This window comes from Natrix helvetica, assembly GCF_964273705.1.
Source record: "Natrix helvetica genome assembly, chromosome: 1".
Classification (NCBI taxonomy): Eukaryota; Metazoa; Chordata; class Lepidosauria; order Squamata; family Natricidae; genus Natrix; species Natrix helvetica.
This window is the reverse complement of record NC_138548.1, coordinates 349,417,234-349,431,424: the sequence shown is the minus strand read 5'-3', so window position 1 is coordinate 349,431,424 and position 14,191 is coordinate 349,417,234. Positions and strand designations below refer to the sequence as shown.

Genomic DNA, 14,191 nt, shown 5'->3' with positions numbered 1-14,191 from the left:
TGACTTTACAGACAGCACAGTGGCCAATACGATCTTGCCAAAACAGCTGTCCAGTGACATGGGGAGATATGAAAACCTTGATCACCAAAGCGCAAGCAGTGCTGAAACAATGACACGTGGAACAAATCCCCGAGAACTAATGCGCTGCCTATTTTTGCCAAGTCCTTAGTCATCATTTGTTTATGTTTACTTGTTCATTGCTTCTCTTTAGCGATAGCTGCTGTCATCTCACCCAAAAACTCACTTGAACAATGACTGAAGTAAAAATCTATGGGTGCAGCTAGCTAACATCACACACATGGATGTCTTCTGCTTATCCGAATTGTAGTACATGGAACATTTACTTTCTACATGTTTGGATCCTGTTTGACTCCTGTCTGCAGTAATTCAACACTTCACTGGTTTGATGAAAACTTTAACTATAAGACTATATCTAGTTAGGGATTGATTGCTTATGAACCGACCCCTGATGCAATTGCTTTGTATACTCCCATAGTAGCAGTTCCTGAAAATATAACATGTGCTAAAGTAGTTAACTATATCTTTAAGTAAAAAGCCTTACTGTCTTCATATTAGTTCACCTACTTTAAATTGTACAGCTTTTGAGGAGGTTTCCTTTCATTTTGCTAATGTTTGGCTTCCGCAAGGATGGTTTTTTACATGTGGTCACGAAACTTTTAATTATATTCCTGCTAATATTAGTGAAGCGCAATGTTGCTTTAGCTAGCTAATTCCTGTTTTGCTTTCTAATCAGCAATTTTATTCCAGACGTTCTAGACGAGGAGTCACGCTGGACAACACTTGTGACTCTGAGACAGCTTTGCTTAATAAAGTAGAATATGTAGCATTGGCTATATTTATAGTGGGTGTGCCAGCGCTTGCTGCTCATGCTCATCTTAATATTAACGCTGTTGCATGTAATTTGGTAAAAATAATTAATGTTATTTTTTTAGCTATTTCAGCAATTAATTATGAGCTACAAGCTTTGCATAAAGCTATTTTGCAAAATTGTGCTGCTATTGATTATTTGCTTCTTCGCCAGCATATGGGTTGTGAAAGTTTTGATGGGATGTATTGTTTTAATCTTTCCGATGAATTCAGAATTATTCAGCATCAGCTCGATATTTTACATAAATTGGCCTCTGATTTGAAAATTGATACCCTAGGATCTTGGTGGGAAAGCTTTTGACCCACAGGTCTGTTGGGAAATATCCTACATTACTTAGTCATCATTTGTGCTATTTTAATTGGCGGGTGCTGTTTTGTTCAATGCCTTCCCTCCCAACACCAAAGACGGGCTCCCAACATGATATTTTATCTTGAAAATATCCACTTTAGAGTATGTTGGGGTCTCAGACTGTTTTATTCTATTATTTTACTATTCTATACTGTTAATCTAAATCAGTCCTTCATTGATGTTGGGCTCCAATGCATGAATTCTTATCACAGCTGCTGGATGTTTTGTGTGAGAGTGTGCTTTTCAGTCAATTTTTTTTTAATTTATGGAAACTACCTGAAATGGTTTGCCATTACCTGTTTCTTAGGGCTGAGGATGACTGGCTGGCCCAAAGATCACCCAATTAGCTTTATGCCTATGGTGGAACTCCCAGTCTCTAGCCTGATTCCTTAGCCACGATTAGACCAAATTCTCTCTCCCTAGTTGCTTTAAATCATGAAAAATCTACTGTGCTGCAGTCCCCTTTAGGGAAGAGCTGACTCCCTACTCAAATGTACACATTGCTTGAAAGTTTTTTTGAAGACTTTTTTTGGGGCAGATTTATTTATTTATTTATTTATTTATTTAAACTTATTAGTCGCCCCCTCTCCCCACAGGGACTCGGGGCGACGTACACAAGCAACAGTTAGCACAGTGTCATACAGAGGAGGTAAAAAATAAATAAATAATTACAATAAATAACATTAATAGTTTAAAAACTAAAATTGACAATTAAAAATGACCTAGGGGTGGAAAAGTTGTCGAATTATGCCAGGCCGGCTAGCCGAAACAGGTGGGTCTTCAGTTTACTGCGGAAGGAGCGGAGATCGGTTGTTGTTCTAATGTCTGGGGGGAGGTCGTTCCAAAGGGTAGGGCCCGCCACAGAGAAGGACCTACTCCTGGGCACCGCCCTCTGACAATCTCTAGAGGACGGCACCCGGAGGAGACCCTCTCTGTGTGAGCGAATGGGTCGCAGGGATGTATGGGGCAGGACACGATCCCGCAGGTAACTAGGCCCTATGCCATGGAGCGCTTTGAAGATGGTAACTAACACCTTGAAGCGCACCCGGTAGGCCACAGGAAGCCAGTGCAGCTCGCGCAGGAGCGGTGTTATATGGGAGAACCTCGATCTCCCCATAATTACCCGCGCGGCTGCATTCTGGACCAACTGCAGTCTCCGGGTGCACCTCAAGGGGAGCCCCATGTAGAGAGCATTACAGTAGTCCAGGCGAGACGTCACCAGCGCGTGAGTGACTGTGTGCAGGGCCTCCCGGTCCAAAAGGGGTCGCAATTGGCGCACCAGGCGAACCTGGTGGAATGTCCCCCTCGCCACGGCTGCCACATGATCTTCCATAGCCAGCCGGGCATCAAGGAGGACGCCCAAATTGCGTGCCCGTTCCAAAATGCTTCAAATAAACAAGGATGCATATGGACTAGCATCTTTTTCTATCGCCAGCAACATGCCTTCCATTTTTTATACACTTGGGCAAAAAGGAATCTGTTAGGGAATCGCTTCCAAAATTGTTCATAAATCCCATTTACTCTAAGCCTGTCTCAGTGATTCAGCAGATACATAGATTATAGTTTAAATCTGCCATTCTGGATGTAAAGCTGTTAACTTGCCTTGTGGGATATGTTAATAATGGCACTAATACAATAATTTCGAAAGAAATATTGTCTGGTTTCCTTTTTGCCTTTCTTTTCCTATCCGTAAAAACACTTAGTTGAAGTTTTCAGCTGAAGTGTCAATATTTTTGGCTACCATGGACTCTCCTGCAATACCTATGCTTGCAATTCTGGCTGCAATCTCTTCACGGGTTTCCCTTGCGATTCTTTCATTAAATAGGAATAATTAACATTTCCACCTGAGATCCGCGTAAAACCTGGTTTTCAAAAATGTACACATACACCCCGCTCCCTGTTAAGAGGGTCTCCTTGTGCAAATCTAGTCCCACCCCCAATGCAGCCAATCCGCAACGCGCCACTCATTATCCACAAATCAGAATGTCGGCCTGGCGAAAGACCATGTTTTAGCCGTGCTCCGAAAGGCTGCTGGGAACTGTAGTCACACGGCTCTCCTTTTGCCCCCATAAAAAAAAAATTCCTGGGAATGATCAAGGGGAATTCTGGGAGCTGTAGTCTAAATACTTTTCTCTGCATACCTTCAAACAGATAGATTTCTGTCCAAGCCGCGAATAGATCGTGGAGATTGCAAACATTTTTTTATTATTATTTCTATTTTTTTTAATGTCTATTTTAAAGCACTCTTACGCATCCGCCCTCTCGTGGCTCGGTTGATGAACGCTCACCTGGAAAAAGCCGTAGGTCCGTTTTCCCATCTCGTTAATTGGTGCTCGGCGTTTCACTCCTGATTGGCTGGGAGTAAAAAAAAGCACCTGCAGCTGAAAGCTATTTCAAGGTTGCGGGGAAAGAGCCTGGGACAATTAAGGGTGTTTGCTTTGGTGTGCAGGGTGTGCTGCGACTTCTCCGAGAAATCGGGAAAAAAAACGATGGCAGTGGTGAGTAGAAAAGGCAATGTGTGTGTATACACATATATGTATTATTATTATTATTTTTCCTGGGATACAGAACTGTTGATGTTGCTCAGCCGGGAAAGGAAGAGATGAGAGTAACATGATTGTAATGTTTAGGACGGTTTTATTGAGGTTTGGCAACTTGAAAACGGGCGGACTTCAACTCCTAGCCAGCGTGGAAATTGGAATCCACCCATTTGCGAAGTTGAAAAACAACAACAACAACACATTGGTTTAGAAGTTTGGTGTAAAACAAGTTTAAGCATTTTGTCAGAAGTGCAAAAGTTATACTGGAGCTCATATTAAAATACACTAAAGGGAACATTTATTGGGTGCTGGTCCAATCTTGGTCAGATTTCAATCAGAATAGAGCTGGAAGGGACCTTAGAGGCGGTCTAGTCCAACCCCCTGCTCAAACAGGAGACCCTACACCATTTCACATAGGTGGCCGCCCAGTCTCTTCTTAAAAACTTCCAGTGATGAAGCACCTGTAACCTCTGGTGGCAAGCTGTTCCACTGGTTAATTGTCCTCACTGTTAGGAAGTTTCTCCTTGATTCCAGGTTGCTCCTCTCTTTGGTTAGTTTCCATCCATTGCTTATTGTCCTGGCTTCTGGTGCTTTGGAAAATAAGTTGACCCTCCCCCTCTTCTTTGTGGCAGCCCCTCAAATACTGGAAGATGGCTATCCTATCACCACTAGTCCTTCTTTTCTTTAGACTAGCCAAACCCTGCAACTGTTCTTCATATGTTTTAGACTCCAGGCCCTTAATCATCTTAGTTGCTCTTCTTTGCACTTTTTCCAAAGTTGCAACAACTTTTGGGTAAAGTGACAAAAACTGGATGCAGTGCTCCAAGTATGCCTTACTAAGACTTTATCCAAGCTGGAAACAATTTTGGGTGGGAGAGCCTTTGTGTTTTACAAGTTGGAGAAAGGTACACTTAAGGTAGCCTCCTCCCTCTTCCACAGCCCTGGTGGGGAGAGTCTACAGTACAATATTTCTCAATTTTGGCAAGTTTAAAATGGGTGGACTTTGACTCTCAGAATTCTGAGAATTGAAGTCCTCCCATCTTAAACTAACCACTGTTGAGAAACACGGCTATAGTATATGGGACGCTGTGGGTAATTAACCCAGCCTGCCGAGTTGCTTTTCCACATTTTGATCCAATCATTTTTAGAGCATTGGGAATCGAACGCTCCTTATCCTTATGTGTATAATAGGATTGTGTAATGAACAAAGACATATTTATTTTCCACTTCTTTGGATATCTCACTAATCCTTAGCAAAACTTGACTTCTCACTGTGAGAAAACATTGTCTCTTTTCTCTGCAGTGTGCACAAACTTTGTACTACATACCTTTGCATAAATGTGTTGTACTTTCTAAGCTAAACTATCAAACTGCCCCAATTATTTGATCTCCTGGGTTTCAACACAGCTGAAGTCTCATACTGAATTTCAAGCTTGTTTTTCTTCTTTTCCTGACATATTTTTTTTATTGAAAGCTGTATGTACTGAGCTTCATGTATAGCAGTTGCTTTCTACCTAGCTAAGGGTGACTTTATTCATAAGCAATTACGTTTACAGGAACTTAGCCTAAACAAAACAAGCTACATGGATTCATGCTAATATTTAATTGGGTTTGCATACCTTTGCCTTAACATGTGCAACCCAAACATTTTTAGGTTGCAAAATACAAATTATAATGGAATGTGAGAAAGACCTTGAAACGCAGAATGAAGTAATGCTGCCTTGGGAACAGTCAGATAACAGAGGGCATACCATGATGTAGGTCTGTAATGGGCAGAGAAAGAGGCTGGGATGGAGGGACCATCCTTAATTTCTCAGGCTGTAAAGATGAAAAAAAATCCTATTTTCAGACTTGCAAGATTCTGTTAATGTAGCTTTACAACAAAATAGAATTAGCTATCTAGTCACGTCTCCTCTCTGTTGTGCCTGAGAAAGCTAACACAAATAGGTTATAAGGATGCACAAATCTAGTCAATTGTGGTTTATTCATGAAACCCTGTGAAAAGCAGAGTGATGTAAGAATTTGCTAGGGTCTATATGCAGTTGAGATGGAAAATTTGTGGAAACTCTGAAGTGGGTGGAAAATCATTTTTAGATTTCTGTGAAAACACTTCCAGAATTTGGAATAGGTGTAATTGTTTTTTAGATAGATCTGTCTTGTGTCTTTTAATCTATAAAAATAACAGGGGAAGCACATATAAGCACAAAGGAGGAAAAAGTGCCTTTTTTTTTTTGCATGAGAAGAACTGTTCCAAAAAAAATGAACTGGAAAAGGACTTACGGTAGTACAACATCTGTCTGAGAAATCCTGTATGTTGCTTTACATAGAAGTTTTAGTTTAAAACTTATTTGGAAGTTTTCTTTCCTAATTCCCCCCCCCCTGTGCTTTCAATTGTTATCAGTCATGAGATAATTACAGAATATTGATTAATGTTCTTTTCTGTTTTGGGCTAGAAGTTTGGCAATTCTCACCCCCTGCTCTTCTTTTTTTTAGCATCTGGTTGCTCAAACGAAAATCAAGCCTGGCGGTTGCATCAAAGTGAAAGGCAGGATAGACGTAAATGCCGAAAGGTTTGTCGATAATAGAATTGTAATTAGTTCTGGGAGTCTCTAGATACTCCCACGTAACACCTCTCCTGTGCGGGCTGCACTGGCTGCCTGTGGCTTTTCGGGTGCGTTTCAAGGTGCTGATTATCATCTTCAAAGCGCTCCATGGCACAGGACCTAGTTATTTGCGGGATCGTATCCTGCCCCTCACATCCCTTAGACCGATTCGCTCACACAGAGAGGGACTTCTCCGGGTGCCGTCCACTGGGCTGTGTCAGCGGGCAGCGCCCAGGGGAAGGGCCTTCTCTGTGGTGGGCCCGAGCCTCTGGAATGACCTTCCCCCTGACATTAGAACGACCACGGACCTCCGCTCCTTCCGCCAGAAACTCAAAACCCACTTGTTTCATCTAGCTGGCCTGGCCTAATTCCAGCTTTCCCACCTCAGTTTGTATTTTAAATTTTGTGATTTGGTTTTAAGGTTAAGTTTTAATTTTATAAATTTGTACAGGGGTGTATTTAATTCGATTTTAGTTATATGTATTTTGACTGTATGATTTTAATTTGTACCTGTACACCGCCCCGAGTCCCTTCGGGGAGAGGGGGCGGTCTAGAAGTCCAATAAATAAATAAATAAATAAATAAAATTACATCACAAAGAATATTGGGTTGAAAGGATATTGGGTTGAATTCATTCTGCGATAAAAGGACACTGAAATCATTTTTGTTCAGTGGATAGTTGGACCCGTACATGTCCTTTAAATTATCGTTTGTTGAATTTTTTTGGAGAACCTGGTTAGTTTTTTTTTTAAATGTAACAATGAATTGTCTTTGCATGGTTATATAATGACTTAGTCATGAATGCCAAATAATATAAAATCCTTCAAGCACCATTTGTAAAACCCATAGAAAATGAAGCCTATTGGTCTTTGACTTGAAAAAAGCTTCGGCTTGAAATTGTTCTGCAATTCAGATATTTTTGCACCTGCATGTGGAGTGCAAGAACAGTGTTTTTCAAAGTTGCCAAGTTTCCATGTAATGGAAGTGAGCTCCCATTACTTGTCCCAGCTTCTGCCAACTTAGCAGTTGGAAAGAACGTAAAAATGCAAGTAGAAAAATAGGAACCACCTTTGGTGGGAAGGTAACAGCATTCTGTGCGCCTTCGGCATTTAGTCCTGCTGGCCATATGACCACAGAGACATATTCGGTCAGCACTGGCTCTTCAGCTTTGAAACGGAGATGAGCACTGCCTCCTAGAGTTGGGAACGACTAGCACATATGTAGACTACCTTTGCCTGATTATGTCGTTCAGCTTTTGCTCATCTGTACAAATTGCTTTTTTGCATGGAGTAATTCCAATTTTGCTTCCTGTTTAAATGTGAAGAAATGTGTGCCAGAATAGAATTAGAATAGAATTAGAATAGAATTAGAATAGAATTAGAATAGAATTAGAATAGAATTAGAATAGAATTAGAATAGAATTAGAATAGAATTAGAAAAGAACAACAGAGTAGGAAAGAATCTTGGAGGTCTTCTAGTCCAACCCCCTGCCGAGGCAGGAAACCTGATCGTTTATATCTCTGATATATCTGATTCAAACCTGATCGTTTATATCTCCAGCAAGAACTCTTGAGTTTTCTCAACCCTCCATGGGCAATTTTTAGATGTGTGGATTTCAACTCTTATGCTAGCTGGGGAATTCTGGGAGTTGGAGTCCACACATCTTAAAGCTGCCCAAGGTGTCCATTGTTTTCTTGGTCTTTGCATGGTTATATAATGACTTAATGAATGCCAAATAATATAAAATCCTTCTAGCACCATTTGTAAAACAGATAGAAAATGAAGCCTATTGGTCTTTGACTTGAAAAAAGCTTCAGCTTGAAATTGTTCTGCAATTCAGATATTTTTGCACGTGCATGTGGAGTGCAAGAACAGTGTTTTTCAAAGTTGCCAAGTTTCCATGTAATGGAAGTGAGCTCCCATTACTTGTCCCAGCTTCTGCCAACTTAGCAGTTCGAAAGCACGTAAAAATGCAAGTAGAAAAATAGGAACCACCTTTGGTGGGAAGGTAACAGCATTCTGTGCACCTTTGGCATTTAGTCCTGCCGGCCATATGACCATGAGACGTCTTCAGACAGTGCTGGCTCTTCGGCTTTGAAACGGAGATGAGCACTGCCCCCTAGAGTTGGGAACAACTAGCACCTATGTGCAAGGGGAACCTTTACATTTATTCTAATGTAGTCAGACTGTATTTTCTAACTGGAAGAGAAAGGGTTAATCCTTCCCTTGCACTTGGGAAGTAAAGATGAAAGTCCAGAGTAGCCTTTGTAAGTTGGACTGCTCTGGACGTCTCTTCTTTATGGTTTCCTTTCTATATTTGCACATGTACTCTGGATATAGAGGTCTGAATGTAAGAATAGATTTCTTGGACTATCTACTAATGATCAAAACTTGTTCTTTCCAGTTTTGCCATCAACCTGGGCCAGAATGAATCTGAACTGGCCCTTCACTTCAACCCTCGCTTTGACAGTAAGGGCGATGTGAGGACCATTATTTGCAATTCCAAAACGTGTGGAGAATGGGGGGTGGAAATCAGGCAGGCAGCATTCCCTTTCCAACAGGGAGAAGAATTCAAGGTAAGAAAAACTGTTGGTCTCCCCCTCCACTTGGTATCTTCCAGATGCCACACACACACACACACCCTATCAGACCTGGAGGGCACCAGGTTGAGGAAAACTGAAGTCTACATACAACTAATGACAATAAAAGCAAAGTAGCTTATCAAGATAAAGCAGAAAGGTTGAGATCTCTGGACAAGATGGAAAGGGGGGGAGGGGGGCTATATTGGAAGGATTTGCTTGAAAACCAATTCATGTCTTCTGGATTAAATAAGGTTTTTTTAGAACCCATTACACTAGTAGTTTTCCATTACATGAATGTAATTGACCTGGCAAGCTAATTTGCAATTGTTGTCTAAAGCTAGACATTTGCTTTCTTTGAAATGGTAGCTTTTAACCAAGGTTTGCTGGATTTACTTACTTGATTTGTACCCCAGCTAATGAACATTCAAGGGAGCTAATGAAATGTTTTGCTTTTAAAGCTCCAATCTTTATTTGCGTGTGTGCATGGTCTTTATGTATGCTTTCAAGTCAGCTTTTGACTCCTGGTTCTTGACTCCCAGAAGAAGTGCTGGCAGTTTTCTTTGCAAGGGTTTGTTTCCCAGGGCTTAAGAGGGGGAGACCGGCCCGAAGTTACCCAGCTGGCTTTGGGCCCAAGATGGCACTAGAACTCAAGAGTCTGCCAATTTCTAGCCTAGTGCCTCAAGAATGACACCAAACGGACACACTCTTTCTCACAAACTTTATAGCGTCTGAACAATATAATAAACTGTATCTCAAGAGACTTTCTTCTTCATATCTTCCAGCTCTTTATCTGCTTTGATGCCAAACAAATCCTTGTGAAAATGCACAAAGGGGAAGAACTCATGTTCCCAAATAGACTGGAAATCGATACAGTGGAATACCTCTCCATTGCTGGCGATCTGAAAATTAAAGCTGTCAGATTTGATTGAGCCCATCCCTTGTTATGAAGCCCAAAATAAAACTTGCATGAATAAAGTGAGACTACCTTTGCCTGATTCTGTTCGTTCAGCTTTTGCTCGTCTGTACAAATTGCTTTTTTGCATGGAGTAATTCAAATTTTGCTTCCTGTTTAAATGTTAAGAAATGTGTGCCAGAATAGAATTAGAATAGAATTAGAATAGAATTAGAATAGAATTAGAATAGAATTAGAATAGAATTAGAATAGAATTAGAATAGAAAAACAGAGTAGGAAAGAACCTTGGAGGTCTTCTAGTCCAACCCCCTGCCTAGGCAGGAAACCCTACACTACTTCAGACAAATGGTTATCCAACATCCTCTTAAAACCTTCCAGTGTTGGAGCATTCACAACTTCTGGAGGCACGTTGTTCCACTGATTAATTGTTCTAACTGTCAGGAAATTTCTCCTCAGTTCTAAGGTGAAACTAATTCTGTGAAACAAAGCATCAGAATGCAGTTCATGAAAATCTATGCTTTAAATAAAAGGGTTAGTTTTCAAAGATGCCACTGGACTCTTCCTAAATTTTGGCCGCCTAGGAGAGCAGGATAAGAAGCAAATCTCTTCTTACACAGTCCAGCTATGAAACTTGTTGGGATAACTCGAGTTTGGACAAATTCAAACCAAGTGGACAATTTTTACTTAGCCAACAGTATTTCCCTAAAAGAGAGCAAGGAGTCCAATGTTGCTGTGTTACACCTCATGGCTGGGGCTGCTGGGAATTGTAGTGTTGTACAGGCTGCTGAATTACAAGTCCCATACACTGGGCACAGTGCATATTTTGAGTGACACGATGCAAGAAGAGTCAGCTACCTATAGAGTAGTTTGCCTCTAATGGGAATTACTAGAGGTAAATTCAGTGAGGTTTCTTACAGCTTCCTTATAGCTTATACATCTTGTGTTTTCTCCTGTTGTCTTCTTGCCATTCTAACCCCCCCCAAAAAAATCTTGTGAAAAAGATTAGCCTGGGGTTCAGCAATCTCCATAGAGTGGAAATATGAACTGTGCACTTGATGTTAAGTCTATTCCCTATCACTCACAAGCTACTGAACTCTGACAGTGCTGAATTTCTACAGAGGTTGAATTTGGCCTAGAAGATTGGGTCACTCCAATCTTTGTTGTAAATTGTGGCTTATGGTTTGGTACATCAATATAAGAGGATACTTGCAGCTGGGGTAAACAATGGGGGAGGGGTGTTTGGTGCTTTCTGAGCTTAGTGGTTTGCCTGCAGATATTTCTTTTTTTTTATATTAAATTTTTAAAATAAATTTTACAATTATCATCCCCCTTACTCTTCCCTCTTCCCACCCTCCCTCCCCCCGACTTCCCAGAGCAAAATACAGGGTATAAACATTTAACAACCATACGCTAACATAAGCTAACTAATTTTAACATGTTACTATTCTTGTGCTTTAACTCCCTCTTTATTAAACTAACTTTAAATAAATTGTAGCATTCCTTATGCCTTCCTTTCATAAGCTAACTAAAAAATTTTAGTCCGGTATTTGTTTTGAATATAGTCAATCCATCTTCTCCAGTCCAGCTTGTACTTCTCATCTGAGTGGTCCTTCAGATACGCTGAGATTTTGGCCATCTCTGCTAAGTTTACTACTTTTAACGTCCATTCTTGGATAGTGGGCAACTCTTCCTTCTTCCAATATTGCGCCACCAACAATCTTGCTGCCGTCGTTAGGTTCAAGATCAGATTAGTCTCTATAACAGTACAATCTGAAACTATGCCTAACAAAAACAACTGGGGTGTGAACTTTATCCTCTTTTTCAAAATATTTTGAATAACCCACCATATTTTTATCCAAAATGCTTTAACTTTTTTACAAGTCCACCAAATATGGTAGTACGTGGCACCAACACAGTCACATCTCCAACGTTTAGATTGTAGGTTCGGATACATACAGGCTAGCCTTTTTGGCTGCAGATATTTCATTACCCACCTAAGTAATGACATCTGGCACTCATTTGATGAATGAATCATGTGAGAAAACCACTCTTGGCATCAAGGACTCCACAGTTTGGTATATACTGAAGGCCAGCTGATTATGGCTTATGTAGCCTATAATTAATGCTTAACAGGTATGAAGCTGAACTAATTCTGGCTTGTCCCTTACGCCAACACTGGCTACTGGTGATTCATTCTGCAGATGAAACCCTAGTTCTTCTGTTGTTTGAACCCCATTTAGAATAGAATAACAGAGTTGGAAGGGACCTTGGAGGTCTTCTAGTCCAACCCTCAGCTTAGGCAGGAAACCCTACACCACTTCAGACAAATGGAAATCCAACATCATCTTAAAAACATCCAGTGTTGGAGCATTCACAACTTCTGGAGGCATTTAAAGCAGAATAAGCCACATTTCTCCCATGGATGGATGCCTGAAGGAATCGCCAACGTTTATGGAAGATAATAAAAACGATTATGGGCTATTAAGTTGCTGCTTATTCTTAGTAACCACATAGGTTTTCTCCACGATCTATTCTTCGATAGCGAACCTATGGCACATGTGCCATAGGTGGCAAGCAGAGCCCTCTCTGCGAGCACGCAAGCTGTCGCCCCAGCCCAGCTCTACTGCGCATGCATGCACACCTCCTGCTGGCTAGCTGATTTTCAGGTCTCTGCTGCGCATACACAGGGATGGCGCATGCGGGAGATATGCGTATTCATGTGCGGGGGGGGCTGTGACCAGGTTTTGGTCCCAGGAGGCTGCAGGGAGGCCTACCTGGCCCAAAATGAAGTGGAGGTGGGGTCATGCACGCTTGTGTGAGGGGTGGACAGAGCACAGGGGATTGTATGTGCATGCACAGGGGGGTTGCGCTTGCATTGCATTATGGTTGTGGGCGGGCGTGCACAACACGATGACAAACAGTTAGCCATCACTGATCTATCCTTAACTTGGCCCCTCAGATTTTGCAAAGGGTTCTCCCATCATCACTGCGTTCATCCCCCTTGCTCCTGGTCCTATTTTCCCTCACTTTTCCCACTATCAGAGCCTTGTGTAGACAGTTGGGTTTTCGCAATGTGTCCAAAACAGGGTAATTCAAACCTGATCGTTTATATCTCCAACAAGAACTCTTGAGTTGATTTTTTTTCTCAACCTTCCATGGGCAATTTTTAGATGTGTGGATTTCAACTCTTATGCTAGCTGGGGAATTCTGGGAGTTGGAGTCCACAGATCTTAAAGCTGCCCAAGGTGTCCATTGTTTTCTTGGTCTTTGCATGGTTATATAATGACTTAATGAATGCCAAATAATATAAAATCCTTCAAGCACCATTTGTAAAACAGATAGAAAATGAAGCCTATTGGTCTTTGACTTGAAAAAAGCTTCAGCTTGAAATTGTTCTGCAATTCAGATATTTTTGCATGTGCATGTGGAGTGCAATAACAGTGTTTTTCAAAGTTGCCAAGTTTCCATGTAATGGAAGTGAGCTCCCATTACTTGTCCCAGCTTCTGCCAACTTAGCAGTTCGAAAGCAAGTAAAAATGCAAGTAGAAAAATAGGAACCACCTTTGGTGGGAAGGTAACAGCATTCTGTGCACCTTTGGCATTCAGTCATGCCGGCCATTTGACCACGAGACGTCTTCAGACAGTGCTGGCTCTTCGGCTTTGAAACTGAGATGAGCACTGCCCCCTAGAGTTGGGAACAACTAGCACCTATGTGCAAGGGGAACCTTTACATTTATTATAATGTAGTCAGACTGTATTTTCTAGCCGGAAGAGAAAGGGTTAATCCTTCCCTTGCACTTGGGAAGTAAAGATGAAAGTCCAGAGTAGCCTTTGTAAGTTGGACTGCTCTGGACGTCTCTTCTTTATGGTTTCCTTTCTATATTTGCACATGTACTCTGGATATAGAGGTCTGAATGTAAGAATAGATTTCTTGGACTATCTACTAATGATCAAAACTTGTTCTTTCCAGTTTTGCCATCAACCTGGGCCAGAATGAATCTGAACTGGCCCTTCACTTCAACCCTCGCTTTGACAGTAAGGGCGATGTGAGGACCATTATTTGCAATTCCAAAACGTGTGGAGAATGGGGGGTGGAAATCAGGCAGGCAGCATTCCCTTTCCAACAGGGAGAAGAATTCAAGGTAAGAAAAACTGTTGGTCTCCCCCTCCACTTGGTATCTTCCAGATGCCACACACACACACACACCCTATCAGACCTGGAGGGCACCAGGTTGAGGAAAACTGAAGTCTACATACAACTAATGACAATAAAAGCAAAGTAGCTTATCAAGATAAAGCAGAAAGGTTGAGATCTC

The 14,191-nt window shown here is 41.4% G+C and overlaps 1 protein-coding gene across 1 annotated transcript; it reads left to right on the top strand.

Moving 5' to 3' along the window:
- Positions 1–3,366: 3,366 nt before the first annotated feature.
- On the top strand, positions 3,367–9,941 carry LOC309383735 (16 kDa beta-galactoside-binding lectin-like). The gene is made up of 4 exons (XM_081936571.1): positions 3,367–3,735; positions 6,271–6,347; positions 8,785–8,956; positions 9,745–9,941. Exons 1-4 carry the CDS (start codon positions 3,727–3,729, stop codon positions 9,889–9,891), a joined length of 405 nt encoding a protein of 134 aa, XP_081792697.1. The 5' UTR covers positions 3,367–3,726; the 3' UTR covers positions 9,892–9,941.
- The last annotated feature ends 4,250 nt before the right edge of the window (positions 9,942–14,191 follow it).

Excerpts from the sequence above, each read along its gene's own strand:
- LOC309383735 (XM_081936571.1), top strand. Across the intron at positions 6,348-8,784 it reads ATAGACGTAAATGCCGAAAG|TTTTGCCATCAACCTGGGCC; the intron begins GTTTGTCGATAA and ends TGTTCTTTCCAG. Across the intron at positions 8,957-9,744 it reads AACAGGGAGAAGAATTCAAG|CTCTTTATCTGCTTTGATGC; the intron begins GTAAGAAAAACT and ends CATATCTTCCAG.